At 28.9% G+C, this 21694-nt stretch overlaps 1 protein-coding gene across 1 annotated transcript; it reads left to right on the top strand.

The window, feature by feature from the left end:
• Positions 1 to 2630: 2630 nt before the first annotated feature.
• Positions 2631 to 21021, top strand: LOC107452927 (cytochrome P450 3A6; the record flags this gene model as incomplete). The annotated part of the gene is given in 12 exon segments (XM_043056275.2): positions 2631 to 2683; positions 3850 to 3946; positions 6160 to 6276; positions 6732 to 6820; positions 7847 to 7992; positions 8166 to 8281; positions 9628 to 9775; positions 12553 to 12716; positions 14853 to 14941; positions 16944 to 17087; positions 18629 to 18791; positions 20680 to 21021. Coding segments are annotated over 12 exon segments (1431 nt in total), but the record flags the coding sequence as incomplete, so codon positions are not given.
• Positions 21022 to 21694: the final 673 nt, after the last annotated feature.

Here is a 21694-nt window from a genome sequence, read left to right as displayed (position 1 = left end):
GAAAATGTGGTCCCAATAAATCGGCCAGGAGGGCACTACAAAGTTTGGACCTCTTAATGTTAATTTTATTTTTTGGTATTTTGCCGTCTCTCGAGAAATTTAAAAGCTTATTGAAAACTTAGTACATGCAATTATAAAATTCATTAATCTAAGGATAATTACATGCAAAAAACTAACTTTTAATAAAAATTTATTATTTTATTTTTCATTATATATTATTTGCAAAAGTTTTTAATTGTAAGGTATAAAATTTTTGTGTACATCATTTTAAAGAGCATAATTTTACATGACAAAATACAAAATTTGAATGAAATTGGTTAAATAGTTCCTGAGAAAACGAAATTGTAAAATACGATTTTTTTTGGAAATTTGATTTCTCAGGGCCAATTTCACTTAAATTTTGTATTTTAACACGCACAATTATATTCTTTAAAACAATGTAAAAAATTATACTCCTTACATTTCAAAATTCCTTCGACTAATATTAATATAAATAATAAAAAATGGTAAATATTTACTAAAATTTATTTTTTGCATGGTTTTATCGTTAAATAAATGAATTTTATAATTGTGTGCAAAATTTTTTTAATTCGCGTAAGAATTTTGCGAGACATAGCGAAAAGTAAAATTAACATTAAGGGGTCCAAATTTTGGACATCTCTCCTGACCAAACAACTAGGGCCATATTTCCCAGATTGCGGCTACACCCTATAATATTTTTTTAATTTTTTTTTGGGGGGGGGAGGGGGGTCGGAAATCTGAATCCGTAGGAAAGGTTTGTTTATTCGGAGAAAGTACATTTTGTGTTTGATTTCGTAACTTAAAATATCGTCTGCACTAATTAATTAGAATATCTGAGGTGGTGAATGAGTCCTAGAAATCTTTAGTAAACCGTTAATAATCTGGCTAAATAAGGCTAGTTTAGAAATAAAAGAACAATTCATTTACAGAAATGCCGCGAATTAATCAACAATAGGTTTATATGGTAGATTCTTCTTCTTGACTAGTAAAGTGTAGTTCAGATTTTGTCTATCAAGAAAAACAGAACTAGTTTCGACACAATCGAAGTAACTAGTCCCACCGCACTATCTGGTCTCTAACCCCACTATTCCTTATTTATTTCTGATGAAATATTGCTTTATATAGCAAAAATATGATCAGGTGTTTTGTTGGAATTGTTCTGGGAAGTCTAGAAAAGACAAAAAATTTTATTTCTAAAACTGAGTTGCGTCAATCAGGAAATTACTTAGGGTTATTGCAATTAACTTCCTATAAGACTATTTATAAAGTCTACGTTACCAGGGGTCTGTCCAGACATTTTGTGAATGGTCTGTTTTTGTAAAATTGTGAAAAAATTACTCGCAATTTGTGAATATAAAATAAATATTAAGTCACATTCTTTCGACCAGGGTCTGCTTTTGTGAATTTGTGCAAATAGGTTCCGTTATTGCAAAAAAACATTTTCAAGGAGTTTTTAAATTGTAAAGACTTACAAGATTATGCTCAACACTGTAAAATTCTAATTGAAGAAATTAAATTTTCAAAAATAAACGGTAATTGCAGCTACTAAATTAGCGATGCACCATATAAGTATTTGGTATTTAGCCTATACTGCTGAACGCAGAATATTCATTTCGGTGGAATAAAGGAAGAAGCTTCTGCCGAAGACAAAATTTAGTTTGTTTACATCTGTCTTTCTTCCTCCCCCCCTTCCTTGGAAGGGTTTATTCGATTAACAAAACAATAATGAAGATAAAAAAATTTGTGAAGGGTCCGATTAAAAGATAAAAACGGACCCTTCACAAAATAGTTTAAGTTAAAATATTTTGTGAAGGGTCCATTTTTATAAAAAGATATTTTGTGAAAGGTCCGTTAACGGACCCAAATTTCTTCTAAACAGATTCCTGGTTACTCTGTATTTATTACAAAAGGCCTGCAAATTAGACTAATTAAGCAATGGATAATTTATTTCCTAATTAACTTTAAGGTACGTGGATATACTGCAACAAACCTAAAAATGTCAGGTTATAAAAAAGAAAATTCTGGAAATTTTTCTAATTAGCTGGGTGAATTGCAAAAAAGCCGGTGACATTTGCAAAAAGCCGAATCATTCAATTAGCCTACAACTTCCATATTAAATGATGTAGGAGCGCTAAATGTGATTTTTTTTGTGAAATAATAATTAAAAAAATCACATAAATAGTGTGTAAAAGAATTCTAGCAACAGACCATTGTGGACCAGGGAGAGGGAAGCTCTCAGAGATTAACGCTTTTGAGTTTCATGACCTAGGGATTGCACATTACATACATCTCAAATCTAGTAGAAGGCCATTTCCACTTCATCATTTTTCTTATTTGGTGCACGATAGAGTTTCTTGAATTAATGGAGTACAACTGATTTATTTTAAAGAAAAACAATTTTTTTTTCAATATCTAATATTTGAAAGCCGAAAACAAAAAGGATTTTCAATTTCTTTATCGTTATTTCAACGTGTAAATGGGCACGCCACATTTATCACCCAGTATATTGTTTAAAAATTTCTTTTAATTATTTGGGTATTTTCATAAGGACTGCAAATAAATAGAAATTGAACTTAAAAAAAGTATTAAAGCAAAATTTCATTTTTCAGAGCATGGATGTTTTAGACATTGAACGGCACAACAAATTTGGAAGAATATACGGGTAAGTTAGAAAGTTGAAATACATAATTTTATGCATAAAATGACGTGTGAAAACATAATTAACTTTCCACCTTCACTTTAAAGAAAAATATCAATATAGAAAAAGAAACCGTAAAAAAATATCACAATCATTATTATTAATAAAGTCTTCATTAATAACACTCCTTATGTGATTTAATTTCTGTCCGTGAAAAGTAATTAGATAGAAAAAATTACGCGACTATAAAACAGGACAATAAAACAGTAATAAAATAAATTACTGCATAATCAAATTAAGGAATTAATATTATAATTGCTGAACTAATTGAACCTTTCTTTACATCAATATTATGGAAATATTATTTGTAGCTGTAATTATCAAAATATCATCCAAATGCTGATTTGTCAAATGAGTTCTTGTTCTAGATTTTGTGTTCGTTGATGAAATAGTCCGATTTAATATTTAGTTTTTAATAAACAAGTGTTGTTTCGTATGTCACTTGGACAAGCAAAACACGCCAGCTATTGGGCTTTGCGAATTAAGTCAGGACGGTGTGCCATTTATTTCAGAAAGGAGCACTGCCTTGGTAAAAGTACGTTTTAGCTTAAAACCTCCCAATGAGATGGCAGGAGCATTAATTCGTGAGGCTACTTCCACAATTTTAGTTTAGATTAGAAGGAGAATAAATTTTTCTACAGAGCCACAGGACTTTAGATTCTACAGATTTTACGAGCTAGTATATCGCCTGTACTTGGTGGGTTTTAGCTAAGGTGAGGTGAGAGCCCGGCTTCTCTGGACCACTGGCCTACCACGGCCCACAATAAATAAGTTAATTCCTCTATTTTCTTTTATATTTCTTAGCTACAAATTCGGCAATACTAGTTACCATTTGAAATAAATGCCATCGTACGGTATTTTTCATCCTTTTTTAATGAGTTATTGTTTTAAATTGACTGAAATAGTTAGCAAGAGGCGTTGATGACTCCTAATCTAGACGAACTCCAGTGACCATAGCATATTAAAATCTGGAAACCAGCCTATGTAGTTATTGGAAACATTTCTTTACATGTGCTGTGCTAGGTCATTTAAATAGATTAAAGCAAATATTCAAATTTGTATGGAAATGAAATACTTAAAAAACTACATTAATGTTTTGGAAATTTTTAGTACTACTTCTAATTTTTCAGAGCTTTTGAAGGCACGAAACCTATTCTTATTGTAGCTGAACCTGAACTTTTGCGGGACATATTTACAAAGGATTTTCATAATTTTCCTGCAAGAAGGGTAAGTTATGTCAAATTTAAGGATAAATAATGAAGGGTAAATTAAGTTAGTTTGGAAAACGTAGTTTTTATATTTAAGGAATGAAAAGTTTGAAGAAGAAAAGTTAACTTGTACAAACTAAATCGTAACAAAACTAAAGACGAACTAGTGCAATTTGAAACTAAATAGGTTTATTGATAAGTAAACAAAATTTTTAACATTGCAACTTAAAACATTGCTCCTGCAAATGTTGTTCAGATGATAGTTGTTCGATTGATAGAGGACACTAAATGATTGAGGTAACTGATTGAAGGATTGAACATGAGATTTAAATAAGAAAATAAAATATTAGCAAAATTTGATGATCAATATTGAAAAATATGGGACTTAGATCAAAACAATTTTGATTGCCGGATGAAACTTGAAAGTACTTTCAAGAGGCCCTTAACTTCGTCTGAGTTCTTTTTATCTTTCATTCTGTTTTAAAGCTGTTTTTTAGCACAGCATGTTTTATTCTTACTTCGTGCCATTAACAATTAATTTATAACCTCTAAAAAAAGTCTACGGCCCCCTTCATGTAACAATGAATGAGTTATGCCTCTTTTAGAAGAATAGATTTTGTTTAAATGTTATGCTTACTTAATTTGAAAGCTGTAGCTGACAATGAAAATCAGCAAATTTAAGCTGAATTACTACTATGACTAATTAAAGCTTATATTTTAGTAAATTTATACGATTTTATATTCATATTTACAGAAAAAAAGGCATAACGAAAAGTTCTTTAAATTTCATAATTCACGAATACATGAACTTTTTTTTAACATGAATAGTAATATGCATATTTTTATTAGACTTTTTCGTCTCGAAAAGTTATGATGAACTATTTGTTGTGTAATTTTTTTGCAGCAGACAAATTTCACCTTAAAATTTAAAAAGTAATTTCCTTTACAAATAAAAAAATTTAAAGTATGAGAAAATGGAAATTGGTGCATAATCCATGAAAGAATATGAAAACGTAGAAGTTAATGTTTGACAATAGTGAAGACTTAGAGGTAAATTTAAGCAAAACTTTGTTGTTAGGATTTTTTATAAAACTGTAACAGAAAATAATTTAAAAGGAAAGAAACTTCATCTTATTATTTAAAAAATATATTTATAATATATGGCACGAATAAATTCAAAAAAGGATAAAAAAAAAGAGAAAAATGAAAAAAAATTAATAAGTTTTATTTACTGCGTTATAAGCAGTAAATGTAACTACAAGTATATAGAACTCATAAAATAAGTTCAAAATATAGAGAAAACATGAAAAAAATTACAGAACAATGAAAAGAGAAGAAGAAAATTATTAAAATAAAATAACATAATAATAATAATAATAAAAAATCAATAAAAATCCGAAGAAAAAAAGATATACCTTCATCGGCTTACACGACTATATCAGCAAGAAGGAGTGAAGAGCACTCAAAATGTTTTTAAAACAAAATTGAACACATAAAGTAATAAATATTACTTAAATNTTGAGATTAAATTAAATATTATCATGTTTTTAGGGCATGAATCTGAATTGAACAACCTGATAATGCTCACTCTGATCATTATTTCCCTTTTTAAAAGCGCTATATGTTGAGCCACCTCATGTGACATTTGCCATGTGACATTTTTAGCAGCAATCATTGGTCGACTTTCTAACGTTATCATTCGGGGAGTTGTAATGAGGCTTTTTTTTGGTGCCGTGTAAGAGAAATATATATATAGATATTTTCTTTTATTTTCATATATTGCAATCTGGCAATCTTGTTACGAAAATATTTTTTAAATCATTCTTGAAATATTTCCCGTTCATTTAAGTACATTTGAATTCGCTACTCGCTTTATTGATTTTGTTTTATTCCGTTTTTTCTTTTATTTTCTGTTTTTACGTGTTATTTTTACTTATTGTGTTTTATTTTATTTGTTGTAATTTTTGTAAAAAAAAATTTCTTTTTTCAATATCAGAAAGCACTCTTTTTTTGCGGATATAATCGTGTGGGCTGATGAAAAAATTATATCTTTTATTTTCTGGATTTTTTAAATAAATTTTATCCTTTTTTTCCCCAGTTGTTTGTTATTTTTATTATTATTATTTTTCTTCCCCCCTTTTCTTCATATGTTTGTTATTCTCCTTTGTTTTATCTTCATTTTGAACTTATTTATATACATATATATGTATCATGTATTTCTTTTAAATATAGATAATTAGTGCGGCAGATCCTGTTCTGGCCAAAATGCTAACAGTTGTGCAAGGAGAAGACTGGAAGAGAATTCGTTCAATAGTATCACCGACATTTTCCTCTGGCAAACTGAAGCGCGTAAGTTAAGCTGAAATGTATAATTAGCATATAGAAAAAAAAATTGATAGAGAATTTAATAAAATTTTCAAAATTTAAGATTATTTTCATGATTTGGCAAGCTCACCAAATTAATAATTAAATTGCAATAGAACATCTGATTCTAGGCCCATTTGAATGTAATTTTCGAAAATAATTATTAAAAGACACGAATTCAAGATAATTTTAGGTTAACAAAAGTACCGGTTAAAAGGCACATGAACTGCCAGTCCATAATCTGGTGGCGCCCTCATCGGCACTCATTGACATTTCCGGACAATCAGTTAATGATGTGCCCTATTAGTTTGTAGTACATGAAGTTCAGAAATATCCTAAATACATAATTTTCATTGACATCTCCGGCTTAACTGCTTCTATGATTCAACTTTAATATTTTATTTCACTAGCTGCCTATTTATTAAATGCTATTGTTCTAGGTTTTCAGCATCTTTCAAGATTGCTCTAAAACATTGATACAGAATTTTATGAAATCGTACGAACATGATATTTCAATCGATGTTTTAAAGTAAGTAGTTCATTCAAATATCAATTACTATTATGCTTGCTATTCAAATGAATAAAAAAATACAATACGATACACTATTCTTACTAAACTATGCAGCTTCTGACGCTGCTGGTTTGACGAAGCGAAATGTTCGTAGCTAGGTTTTGTAAGATTATCAAAACATTGTGCATTTTTTCAAACAAAACTTTAAATATTTCTTACAGAAATAAACTGTGCAGAAATAAGAGAGAGAATCACAGTTCTATTGTTAAACTTAGGCTGATTTCAAGTTTACGGTTGTTCCTATTCACTCTATTTTAAAGGATACATAATGTCTGTGAGTTTTGATAGAAGTTTTGCTCTTAATATCTCAAAGTTCAAATAGTCTTAAACTATTCCTTACCATGGGCGTCGTTGGTAAAGGGACGGTGATTTTTATGTCCCCTTCAACAATTAAAAAATCGCTAAGAGTCCCCCCAATATTTCAGACAAATAGAGAAAATTTTTACAATTTATCATCGATGTAAATTCCTTAACGTTAAAAATCAGAAAGAGGTTTAAAAAAAACTAATCTTTTTGCAGGTATTTGGTACATTCAAAAATTTTTTTTTTTCTTCTTATGTGAGAAATTTAGAAAACTATTGTGATTGCGTAATTTAATTTTCTCCCCCTCAAAAACTTAGCCCTTGGGACGCCTATACTTATTACTATAAGACAGGGTACTAAGAGTTAACCCTAAAAAAATGCCACTAAATTAATAATACTACATTAATAATTAAGTTATTATATTCCACTAAAAATAAAGATTTAGTCAAATAGATTGTTCTATTGCAACATCTGGTTTTGATATAAGAGAGAGTAACCCCATTATTAGCAAAAAAAAAAAGAGTTAAAATCCCAAAAAGCTCTAAAAACTCATCATTTTCTACGAAACCATTGCAATTTTCGAAAAAGAAAAGGACACTTTGAGATGTGAGCTATTTTGTTCTGTTCGGATGATGTAATTAAAACCCTATCAATTAAAAAGAAAACAATTTTATTTTCCAGAAATTATGGTGCTTTTACAATGGATGTAATTGCAAGTTCAGCATTTTCGACGAAGATTGACTCACATAATGATCCCGACAATGTTTTCGTCCAGAATGCGAAGAGAGTATTCTCTCAACCAATTGGCATCAAGTTTTTTCTGTTCCGTAAGTACTAGTCAGAGAAAAATAAAATAGGAATTTTTTTTTTAAAAAAAAAAAGCTCTACATAACTATGTAGGGGTATGTGCATACCTAAGGATGCTATAACTTGGAAAAGTTTGGAAACTCACGTTATACTACTCACTTCTATATGAATACATTGTTTTGTTTACTTTCAGTTATTTTTCCATCAGTCATGAAGAAATTAAAAGCGCAACTATTTCCAGCAGATGTACTAGATTTTTTTAAAAGTACTACAACAGACATTATTAAAGAACGGAAGAAAACCGGTCAGGTACTTTTGTACTTGATATTCTAACTCAGGGGTTTCCAACTTACATGAGGGCGGGGGCCACAATTAAAAACACAAATCAAATGGCGGGCCGCAACTTTATCAAAATTTTATGTACGACTCTTTTATGTTTGAAGGAATATTAAATATTACAGTCAGATTTTTGTCAAGTTGTACAAAGCAAAAGTATTGAATTACAAATTAAAATAAGTAGATTTTTAAAAATATTTAATTGTTATATTATATTTTTAAGAATATTAAATAAATAATAAAAATTCGAGCTACAATAACTTTAATGTGCACCCATATATTAAACAAATAATGTGCAACAGATATCTAATTGTTAAGATATAAAACTTTAAAAAGGTTGGTATTAAAACTTACATAGGTTTGTCTGCTGCAACCACCAGAGAATAGATATTTACATTTTAAATTAAAAATTTACAAATGTGTGTGTAAATATTTTCGTCCAAAATGAGTGNTTTGAAGGAACTTTAAATATTACTGTCAGATTTTTACCAAAATGTACAAAACAAAAGTATTGAAATACAAATTAAAATGAGAAGTAGATTTTTAATTGTTATTAATAATATTTTTAAAAATAGTAAATAAATAATAAAAATTCGGGCTACATTAACTTTAATGTGCACCTATGTGTTAAACAATTAATGTGCAACAGATATCTAATTGTTAAGAGATAAAACTTTGAAAAGGTTGGTAATTAAAATTTACATAGTAGCACACAAAATATTCAATGAGAAAATTGAGGTTTGTCTGCTACAACCACCAGAGAATAGATATTTACATTTTAAATTTACAAATGTGTGGGTAAATATTTTCGTCCAAAATGAGAGGTTTCAAAAGTTAAATTGGAGAATTTCTTCGAGAAAATTTCTGATACGCACATGCTAAATTATATTCACAAAATACAAAAACAACGAAATAAAAAANTGAAATTAAATAGAGCAACATACACGATTATTTTTGTATTTGAATAAATATTTTCTTGGGTGCAAAATTTGAGAAATAAATTTCTTTGCACCGCTGGTATGTTAAACTTCACAGAAACAAAGAAATTAGGTTTTTATTAACGAGAAAAGTATTTTAAACCCATACAGATTTTTTACGAAAATTGACTAAATTACTAAAAAATGACAACTAATATATTTTAGCTCGCGGGCCACAATAAAAGGCCCCGGGCTGCCAGTTGGAAACCCATGTTTTAACTATTAATTTCCTCTTTTTAGAAAGTTAAAAAATTATAACTATTTTGAATAACTTAAATATAATAAAATGAAGTAAATTATGTTATAATTTTAAAAAATTTATTTTTGATCACAATTTTGCAGACCAGAAATGATTTCCTCCAGTTGTTGATAGATTCTGCAGATGAAATATCTAAGGAAGAAAAAACGGATGAGAGCACAGATGATATTACACAAAATTACGGTGAAGAGTCAAGTAACCACTCTGTCTTTAAGAACGTTATGGCAAAACGTTAGTTAATTGCTGTTTAGAAGTTATTATATAAATTTAACTATAAATCAAATTATTATAAGAATTAGATTTATAGTAATTTCGATGATAAGTAATATATATTTTTTATTTATTCTGTCAATTATTTTATGTGTAATCAAATTATGACTGTTCTATTGTAATAAGACCATAAGGAGAATTTTTCTAACTAACATTAGCAGAGTATTAGAGTTAGTACCCTTTGCAGTGTAAGTGCACAAAAACAAGTAATTACACTCAATTTTAAATATATGACTTTCTTAAAATTTGATTTATCAGGAACGATTCGACCGATTTCGCTCAAATTATATATTTTGTCATTTAAAATTACATATACTTTAAAAGGATGTAAAAAATTGTATACCTTACATTTCAAAAATTTTTAGATTATTATTACAGAAAATAATAGTTAAAAATAAATATTAAAAAATTGTTTTTTTTTTTTTTTATTCGTGGCATTATCTTTAAACGTATTTTATAATANCTGCTATCCTCCATTCTTATAATGTGGCCTGCAAATTTAATCCTTTGAATTTTGATAAATTTAATGACATCAGGTTCTTTATATGCTTTGTAGAGTTCCGTATTCGACCGATTTCGCTCAACTTTTATATTTTGTCATTTAAAATTACATATACTTTAAAAGGATGTAAAAAATTGTATGCCTTACATTTCAAAAATTTTTAGATTATTATTACAGAAAATAATAGTTAAAAATAAATTTTAAAAAAATTGTTTTTTTTTATTTTTTTATTCGTGGCATTATCTTTAAACGAATTTTATAATTGTGTGAAAAATGTTTAAATTCGAGATATGGCGCAAAAAGTAAAATTTACATTAAAGGATCCAAACTTAAGAACCGATCTGATAACCAAACTATTGGGAATATATATCGAATTGTGACTGCATCCTATATTTTGAGCCGCGATGGCTCAGGGGATAGAGCATTCGCCTTCCAATGCGACGAACCGTGTTCGTTCGAATCCTGCTTACACCGACCACAGTGCTGACGTGAAATATCCTCCTTGGTAGACGAATCATGGGTTAGAGTCCCCTTGCCATCAGGCTAACCGTGGGAAGTTCTCGTGGTCTACCTCTCCATGTAACTCATATGAGGGTTAGCTTCATCAAAAAGTCCTCCACGAAGGCAAATTTCTCCCGATACTCGAACCAGGAGTTCCCTTGTCTTCTGGATTGGGTTCAAAATTACAAGACTTTGGAGTTGAACATTAGTAGTTGTAAACCCGTAAAATTGGGTCGGCTGTTCAACGACGGTTTAATACATCCTATATTTTGAAGGGCAGAAATCCTTATTTGGATTTTATTTCGTAACTTAAATGATCATTTGCACAAATTAATTAGCTTATTTGAGGTCTAGCATTAGCATATTATTAAGTTTGAGTCTTATTACATGAAAATTCGATCATTAGGATAAAAAATTATTCAGAATAATTTTTTTTTTGTCTTTTGTAGTGTTATTATTTAAGCCCATTTGTGCCTAGCGTCCTCTTTAAAGGGCTGACCTTATTTTTTCAAAAAATAAAAAATTTTGCGCTAGTGTTTCATTATAAGAGTAGATTGAAAGTTAATGTCATTTTTCAGTTAATGTAAGATAGTATAGTTTTTTTTTAAAATTACAATATGTAGCAAATAAAAAGAAGAAAAAAAAAAACGTTTTAAGTTTTGCATCTTTGGTGATATTTGTCACCATTTTATTTTGCTTAAAAACGATGGTTTAAGGGAACTAAACTACTGAACATCATTACCCAATACAAGTCAATATTTAAAAATATATTTCACTTTGAAAATGTGATTTTAGTGAAGAATTATTCAAGAAAGAGATAGAAAGAAACTTTAATAAATGCATGTATTCATGGCGTCCCACAACTGATGAAAATGATTTGAAGGAACAGAGCTATAGTTTTTCGTATTTAAAAACCGTCTGACCATCTGGGGGACTTTTCATTTTCTCAGTAAATGATAAGCGTAAAATATCATGAGTAGGAAGAAAAAATGGTCATTTGAGTTCTGAACAATTGATGAAAGTTGCTTCCTACTATGGAAGCAAACCACAAAATTGTTGGATGATTATGGAATAAAATTTAAAAGTGGTCAGATTCATCCCTGATCTGAATCCCATAGAGAGTTAGTGAGAAATAATGAAGAGCATAAGACAGGGAAGAAGACAGTAAACATTTCGGGCAAAACAAATTTCGACACTCGCAAGTCTCTCTGTTGAATCTTTATATATCTTCTTATCTGTTGAAACCAAGACGACTTTAAATGTTTATTACTGATAAAGGAGGCAGAATTTATTACTGATTTGTTTGTATAATGTTGTATAAAGATCAGATATTTTGAAATGCGTTTCAATTTCTGATTTCGATTTTTATTTACTTAAATACAGAATTTTTTCTAAATACAGAATGCGTTGTTGTCTCATTACTTTTGCTCCACACTTTAAACAATACTTAAAAGGCAAATTAGCTCTGGTAAGAAACTAATTATAATTAATTGGCAAGTAATTAATTAATAGGCAAGTAATTAATTGTAAGAAGACATTAATTAATTGTAAGAAGACATTAATTAATTGTAAGAAGAAACTAATTAATTAGTAAGTAAGATTTGCGACTGCTGATGGTAAAAAAGGCAAATTTGTATTGTCAATAAATAAAGGACACATTTGAGCGTTTGTTTTATAAAATTATATTTTTATTGCTATGGTAGTTGTAATGCACGAATTTTTTTTTATACTTTAGATTTATCAATGGATGAACTCACTGCTCAGTGTTTGATATTCTTTCTCGCCGGATATCATACAACGTCAGTAACACTAAGTTTCACTTCATACCTTCTTGCACTGCATCAAGACATACAAGAAAAACTGTTTCAAGAAATAAGTGACATATTAAAGAAAACCAAAGTAAGTGCAATTTTTAAATAAATAAATAAAACTAAAGTATATCTTAAGGGTTTGAAAATAAATGTTTTAAAATAATATTTATTTAATGTTTTTAAAGGTGGCATTGAAATCTAAAAAACAACTTGATATATTTTTTATTTTGGGAACAGCTTTATTTTACTTTATGTTTCGGATGTTATCTTGTGGGGAAAAAATATTTATTTTCTGTATTGCGTCAGTCATATGTTTTGTACTAACGATGTGCTAGGCCAGGGGTGGCGAACCTTTATACACCAACATGCCATTTTCTCTACAAAATTGCTAAATGAGGTCATAGACGTGCCGTCAAATAATTTTGACTTCNAGGGTTTGAAAATAAATGTTTTAAAATAATATTTATTTAATGTTTTTAAAGGTGGCATTGAAATCTAAAAAACAACTTAATTGATATATTTTTTATTTTGGGAACAGCTTTGTTTTATTTTGTTTCGGATGTTATCTTGTGGGGGAAAAATATTTATTTTCTGTATTGCGTCAGTCATATGTTTTGTACTAACGATGTGCTAGGCTATATTAAGATTAGATATTATAATCATTAGCAGATTGGATTTTGGTGTTGTAAAGAAAAAAATTGTGCCATTGAAATTATTCAATACATTACAACAATTATATTTTTAAATAAAATAATACTCGTTTGAATTTTTTTTCATTGTTTTAACATTGTTGACTGTCACAATACTGTAAAAAATTTCGGATCAAATTATGGTTAAAAATTCAGGTACTCAGGGTGCCGGTAGTTTTTACCTTGGAATCCATTTTTATAAGAGCATGTTACAAAATAAAAGATCTGATATACCGTAATGTTTTCAGTAATAGTTTCCGTAAAATCACTGAATCATTCTAATTAAATAAACACTGTAATGTTTGAGGTATAATATTTTGCTGTAAAAATGGATTTTAAGGATGATGCCGCCCCCAAAGTGCCGGTTCCTTATACCGTAACTTCATCCGGAATTTTTTACAGTATACCTACCAGACTTACAGAAGCAACATCACTTTTTTGAGAGTTCATGTGAGTATAATGAGACAATCTGATACTTAACAGTTTAGTTACTGATCTTGTTTGGCCCTGATTTTGTACATAAAGATTTCAAATCTATTTTATATGTATACCTTAAAGAAAAATGCGATTGTTCAATCAGAAGATATAGAATACTTGGTTTTATTTGCTGTCATTGTGGACAAAATTAATAAATTTTTCATGCGTGGTATTTATTTCTGCAGAAATTTGCAGTCGAATAAGAATTAGGCACACTGCAAAAAATCACGGTAAAAAGTAACGACACTCATGAAGTCAGTATTCTGTCCAATTTTTTACCGGAACATGTTTCGGAACAAAAAGAATCTGATTTACAGTTATTTTTACAGTAATAATTACAGTAAAATCACTGAATCACTCTAATTAAATAAATACTGTAAAGTTAGAGGTATAATATTTTACGGTAAAAAGGTATTTTATGGATGATGCCCCTAAAGTCCCGTACTTTTATACCATAATTTAATCCGGAATTTTTTTACACCGTACTTTTGTTATTTACTATGGATATAAATGAGATGAATCAACTAAAACTTAGGAATTCCTTCTTTTTCTCCACTTTTGATAATCGACAATGGCTTGATGCTGGAGCAACCGAAAGTAAGAAATTCTGGATAGATAATTAATAACTTAGAAGTGTAGAAAGCTGTCAAAAAACTTTAATATCGGTAGGGAAGCTTTTTATGACAATTCGAACCAACTGCTACTATAAAATAGTGCTTCTGTGGTAGTTAATTGAATTAAACGTATTCATGTAGTAATTTGTTGTTGCCAGCTCATGCACTAGATCCTGTAGACTTATTAGAAAATGAACAATGATTTGTACCCATTACTGTGTAGTTTTTTTTAAATAGAAAATAAATTTTTCTTCAGAAGTTGTTAAATAATTTGGCCATATTGAAGAATAAATTTTTAGTTTCAATACTTGTACACATTGTTGATTTTTTAAAATATAAAAAATGATAAATGTTTTTCACTTATTATATTGTAGTTTTTTTTAAAATTGTGAATCGTTGTAGATCCAATGACGAGTGTAATTATATAATTTTTGATATATTTAGGGGCAACTAACGTATGAAGCTGTGCAAGAAATGAAATATTTGGATAACGTAATCTCCGAATCACTTCGATTGTATCCAGCACTCGTGAGGTACGTAACGTATGAAACCAACATATAAAATGCATTGGTTTATATTGATTAGTGCATTATATTACTTATATTAACATGTTCACTACAATGGAAAGATTTTAATTTCTTTCTACCATTTCTAAGAATTGCAATAAAATGAATTCATTTGTATTTTTTTTTTTTAAATTTCCAATTTATATAATAAGTTAACCTTCTAATGCTCAGTTTCCATTCAAACCAAAAGTTCTTTTCAATAATTTTCTGTTTTTATAGAAATACCTTGAAATAAATGTACACATAGTATGGTTATTTGACTGTAGTAAAGATTACTGCCTCTAGTCTATAGGTTTCATAACCGTCGTTAAACGGCCGACCCAATTTTGAAGTTACGACTACCAAGTTCAACTCCGTACCCTTGTAATTTTGAACCTAATCTAGAAGACAAGGGGACTCCTAGATTAAGCATTGGGAGAAACTTAGAAACTTGCCTTCGTGGAGGACTTTTTGATGGAAATAACCCGCATTTGCGTTACATGGTGAGGAAAACCTCTCGTGGTTAGCCTAACGGCAAGGGAATCTAACAGATTATCCATATACTACTGAGGATATTTTACATCAGATCACTGTGGCCGGTGCAAGCCGGATGCGGAATTCGTATCGACCAGCCATGGCTGGGATTCGAAACAAGTTCACTTCATAGTGAGGCTCTCATAAAGCTCTATCCCTTGAGCCACAATGGCTCAGTCTACAGGTTTGTAGATCGCTTCTCTGGCCTGGCATTAAAAATATTAGTGATATTAGGCGAAAATATTAATTATATATAGCTTATGTATAATCATGGCGCTCACCTGATATGAAAGATTCTCTACAAATGTTTTGCGTGTTACGTCATCCTAACGCAATATATCACTGAAACGTTTTATAGCTTGGTCAGAGCGTATATGAGTAAGTCTGAACTCAGTAATAAATTTTGCAATTTTAATGAATTTAAGAATAAAATAATAAATTATAGACTAACGTATAACTCATTTAGATGAATGTTTTAAATTTGATCTTTTGTTCATATTCTTGTTCTTTTGTATTACAAACTTTTAATATTTTCCAGATAGCCGCAAAATTTTAGTTAGATTATGTTTCATTTTTTCTTTCTTAAAATAGAGAGCTTTGCGTAGCTTTTCTTAGCTAACTGTAACGCTTATCTTGTTTTCTACTCCATAGCGACACTGTAATTTGTAAGGAAACTTTTACGCATGCGTTGTGGAGTTAGAGTTAATATTCGAGTTAGAGGAAAACGTTACTCTTAGCAAAATCTCTTTAATAAATTGTCAAAATATCCTATCTTTAAAAGAAGCTCTCTTATATTTTACTGAATAAATTAATTTTCTTGATGCTGATGCCACAGTTTTTTGTTTTAAAAATAGTTTGTCTATAAACACAATATAGTTATAGTTTGTCTATATTCACAATAATAGTTTCTATTACATTCTTTATATTATAGAAAATAAGTGTATTAAAAAATGTTTACACAGGAATTAATTTTGAGTTTATCAATGTAATGTAATGTAATTTCTAAGCATTTATTTTATATTTCATTTAAAGGTTATTAATAATAATATATATTATAATAATGTATAAGTGTTATTAAATGTAATGCATTAAAACATGAACATTTTAAGTAAACCTCCCATAAAGCTCCCCTTTATTAGCATTAACTAAAGAATTAAATTAAATAAAACAAACTCTAAAATTATTGAAATTATGTAGTGATTTTTTATTTTCTCATAAATGTAAAACTATTAAATATCATAGGTTTTGTCTTGAGTACAAATTAAAATTATATATAAATGCTAAGTTACAAAGAAAAAAAAAGGCAAAACGAAAGAGAATCTTAAAATTGCTTTCGCAAATCCTCTATAATAAAGATGACAAACAAAAAAAAAATGTTTTTCGAGAAATGTACTATATAAATAAATTTCGGATGTAAAACAAATGAATCAAACTGTACAAATATTTCATTGCATAGATTAGAACGAACATCTGCTGCAGATGTCAAACTGGGAGACACAGGACTTATTATTCCTAAAGGTATGTTAGTTGGAATTCCCATAAATGCGATGCACAGAGATCCAACTCTTTTCAACAATCCTGAGAAGTTTAATCCAGACAGGTGAATAGTTTAATTCTTATTTTTAATTTTATTAATAATTAACGCCATATTGAGAAAATTAACCTTGTGATTTTCTACACTGTTTAAAATTTTCATGTATCTGAGCATCAAAAATGGGGGCAACTACTTTACACCAAAGTGATGTTCTACTACACCGAAACCTAAGAATAATTCCTGTAGCTGAGAAACAACTAGAATGTTCTTTTACACTTCTTAGTGTAGAGTAGTCATCCTTAACCATGCTTTAATAATATTAAAATTTAAAAGTATGGTAAACATAAAAATCAGTGATGTTATCTTTATGTGACAATGTAAATTCAGTATAATCAGTAATAAAATGAGTTAGTAAATTAAACATACGCGTTGCAGAGGGAATATTAAGACGATTTCGAACTAGACTGAATAGAGCAGGTGTGAATAGAATTGTAAAATTACTTGATATATTTTTAAGAGTATTTCAAATATAAATATGAATATGATTATTACACAGCTAAAAACATTCATACATACTTTAAACGGCGGACTTCAGTTTTTGCAGATGAAAAGCAATATTGAAAACAGCCACAAGCACTGTCGATTGTATACAATGACAGACTAAATCAAAAGATGCCGATTTTGGAGTTTTCGGGAGCAAAGATATTTAACATTGCAAGTGATCTTTGTGTGAACTTTTTGTATTTTCGGTAGCTTTCTTACACACTTTAAATTGCATATGAAAGTTCGATTTCGTCTTAAGGTTGCTTTTCGAAGGCTCCGTCGTAATATGAAATGGTGCTTTTTTAAAAAAAAAATAATATGCTATTTTTATAACTACTGTGAGTTTGCAACTGTTACTCGTGACAATTAGATCAAGTTTAGCCTATCTAAAGTCAGTACTATCAACGCTTATTTCGAAAATGGCGCAAAACGTTAATATGGAGAAAAGCCACAGTTTTGTGAAAACAAAAAGCGTTTGTGATCTAAGTTTTTAATATTAAAAAATATCGACGAGAGTATTTACAAATAATTAATAAATTAAAAATTATTAAATTATCTCGATTTTAATTATAGTTTATAATTAGAAAAGACAATTTACTTCGATTTTTTCCTTATCAAATTAAAATAAACGATTGAGTCACAAATTTGATTTGACACTATATTGAAAGGTTGAAAATACGTCCCCAATAGTCTTTTAAAGCTGTGGGTATATTTTGTTACATTTCTTTGCAATTGTGTTTAATTGTTCTGGCTTTGCATGCAATTTTATAGCTCATCGCGTGAAGGTAAAGGGTAAAACCAGATACACTCATGACATAGAAATTTCTTTGATTAAAAATCACAGTGTTTATATATGGTCATTCAACTCTTACTTTCTAACGTCTAGGAGAATTGCTGATCAAATGTGAATGTAAGACACTGTAAGAGCATATGCCAATCGTGTCAAGCTATTGAGTATAGCTTAAATTTACTTTGTTCGATATTCGATAAATTATTTAAATACCTGTTAAATTTTATTTAAAACATTAATTATTTCAGTCATTGCATTCTTGTGTATTTTTTAGATTTAGTCCTGAAGAAAGAGAGAAGATTCAGCCTTATTCATATCTTCCATTTGGGGCTGGACCCAGAAACTGCGTGGGAATGCGTTTTGCATTATTGGAAATAAAAGTGTGCTTAGTGTACGTTGTTAGCACATTTCACATAAATATTAGCTCAGAAACTAAGGTACAATAATTATATATTTAATATAGATTAGAATTGAAAAATAATTTCGATTTCTATTTTTTTCTCCCAAAAATGTATTGTTTTAAGTATTTTAAAGGCTAAACATTTACAAAATAAACTACGATTATATGATAATTACGATAATATGATTAGGGTAGCTTTTTAATTTTCATGTCGAGCCATTTATTTTTAATTTCTTCAGTTTTAAGCATACTTTTGGCCGTTACAGATAGATCTAATTTGGATATCATGTATGGATAATTATCTCAGAGAAATGAATAAAATTCGTTTTAGGAAAAAATCCATTTATTAAGTAAATGTTAAGAAGATTATGCCAAATTCAAAAATATAAAAATAAAGAAAATACCTTATCGGAATCAAGTTACACATTCTCTTAAATCGAGAATTTATGTTAAGATTATTGAACGGTAAGAACTGGGCGTCCTTAAACGCTCCCCCCCAATCTCCACACAAATAATTCAAACTTAAAAGTGTATGAATTGTTTCCAACGGACAGTTAGGAGCATGGGAAGAGATCCAAGGTTGGCGAATTATCGAAAGGTAACATAGCCAAAAATAAAGCCAATCCCCATAATCAATATTAAATTTGAAAGTAATTTGGCTATCGCGAATCAAGATACTGTTAGAATTAGTATAGCAATGTAACTGAAACATATTTGTGATACGAAATAAAGAATAAAGAGTTATAGATAGACTTTTGTTTTCGATTGTCGCGACAGTGAATTAATGAGTCTGACATTAGTATTGGAATAAAAGTAATTTCGCTGTTACATTGATGGTATAAGAAAAGAATACCATATTTTTTATTCACTTTTTATAACTTATAATAAAAATTAAATAATTGGTGGTTTAATTTAATTAAAATTCGGTTTAAATCGGTTAGTTTTCGGTTATTAAAAAAAAGTTTAAGAAATTTGAAAAGTTAGGAAATATGTGATGCCTATTGTGGCATCACACGAATAATTCCAGCGGCAGAAACATCTGTATATATCTGCAATGTCATGGAACAAATTTTGAACTTTCTTGTTTGTCGTAAGTTTAAAGAAGCAATGTCAAATATTACAATGAGGAAATGGCTGCACTACTATAAGAAAGTTACTACTATAATTAAATAATTGAAGCATTAGTTTAAAACTTATTAAATGAGAAAAAAAAAACCTTTGTAACAGCAAAATTAGAGTATAAAATTGCTGTTTTAAACTATTTTATTGAAATAAATAAAATTGAAAAAAAAAAGTACGAAACACCGGCTAAGCTAAATACACTCATGGATAAAAAAAATTAGCGCACCAAGAAGGAGTCGTCAAAATGAAATGAAATTTTACATACTTAATGACTACTTTGATATAAGTAAATGATTAGAAAATTAAAGAAAAACGATAATCTTTGATTTTCTAATCATTTATTTAGATCAAAGTAGTCATTACGTAAGCAAAATTTTTTTTTCATTTTGACGACTCCATCGTGCTCTAATTTTTTTGTCCATGAGTGTAAATTCTCTAAGAGAATAAAATTTAAAACAGGTCTAAAATTTTAGAAATTAAATATTTCTACTGAAGAAAAATAATTTTATGCTTCAAATGATTTTCTAAAAGAGCTTAAACAGTAGGCAGAGAAAAAATTTTCCGATGCCGTGGACTTGGGGAAACCAAGTAAATGAATAATACAAAATTTTGTTAAAACCCCCTAAAGCACGTCAATTTAAAATTTGCTAGAAAAAAGAAGAAAAAAAAAACCAGGAATAATGCAGAGCAGATGGTTTTTTTTTTTATTTGTTTAAGTTTTATTTTATGGGGGAAAATGTCTATCATGTTTTTAAAAAAAAATTGATCTAAAAACAATAATGCTTATCTTATTCTTTTTGCAGGTTCCATTAGAGTTCGACAAAGGACAAGGTCTCTTACGACCAAAGCCTATAAATCTCAAATTTCTTCGACGAGATAATTGCATCCTTAACAATCGTGTACTTTAAAAGAAGACAAATTCCATACTGTTTTTTTTTAATGCTTAATGGGGTTACTTAAAGGAAGTTTTAGACTTAGTAGTTTAGAAGTTTCCTACTATTGTCAATTATTTTGATTCACTTTGATTCATTAAATGCTTGTAAATATTTTATCATTTTTCATAGCTTTCATGATTAATGCGATTCATTATTTTCTTAATGTATTTGTGTTGATTTAAGTTAAATAAAATTTTCTTCTATTTTAAAGTTATTTTATTGATGGAAAGATATTAGTGGGCTTAGAATGATATAAAATAAGTAACTTATCCCAAATTCTTCAGAAATGGAACGGTTTGGAGAGCTTACAAAATTGATTTAAATTTCGAATTATATAAATGTAGTGTTAAGAGTATCAACATAGTTTTTAAACATTTTCATCAATGTCGATTCTATTAATTTACGGTGTGACAAATAATTAAATAGTGGTCTAGCAGCCAAGATCTGAAAGTATAGAAATGGTCGAATATCTATAAAAATACGCATCGGATCAATATATTCATATGAAATACCTATTTTCAAAAGGTGAATTTACTGATAAAAAAAATCGACACCTACTTCCAAAATCTGAGGGTGGACAGAAAGTTTCTTTCCTTTTCTCCTATGTTCTCCTTTTTTCCTCCTGCAGATTTGGATTTTCTAGGAAAACATGAGTTTTTGTGGATTTTGGTTCACAGATGGCGCCGTATTCCCACACTTTCTGGGGGGCCTCAAAAATTAGTAAAATGTCCACAATATTACTATTTCTTTTAAATACTGAAAGAAAAAGTTTCTCAAAAAATTCACTTTTTTTTCCCTTCTTCAAATTTTCTTTATATTGTGATAAACCAAACTCGTGTAAACAATGCACTAATCAAATTCGAAAGTACAGCTGAATTTGAAT

Source organism: Parasteatoda tepidariorum, chromosome 8, assembly GCF_043381705.1.
Source record: "Parasteatoda tepidariorum isolate YZ-2023 chromosome 8, CAS_Ptep_4.0, whole genome shotgun sequence".
Taxonomy (NCBI): domain Eukaryota; kingdom Metazoa; phylum Arthropoda; class Arachnida; order Araneae; family Theridiidae; genus Parasteatoda; species Parasteatoda tepidariorum.
The sequence above is the reverse complement of the archived record's forward strand: the minus strand, read 5'-3'. Positions and strand labels throughout refer to the sequence as shown.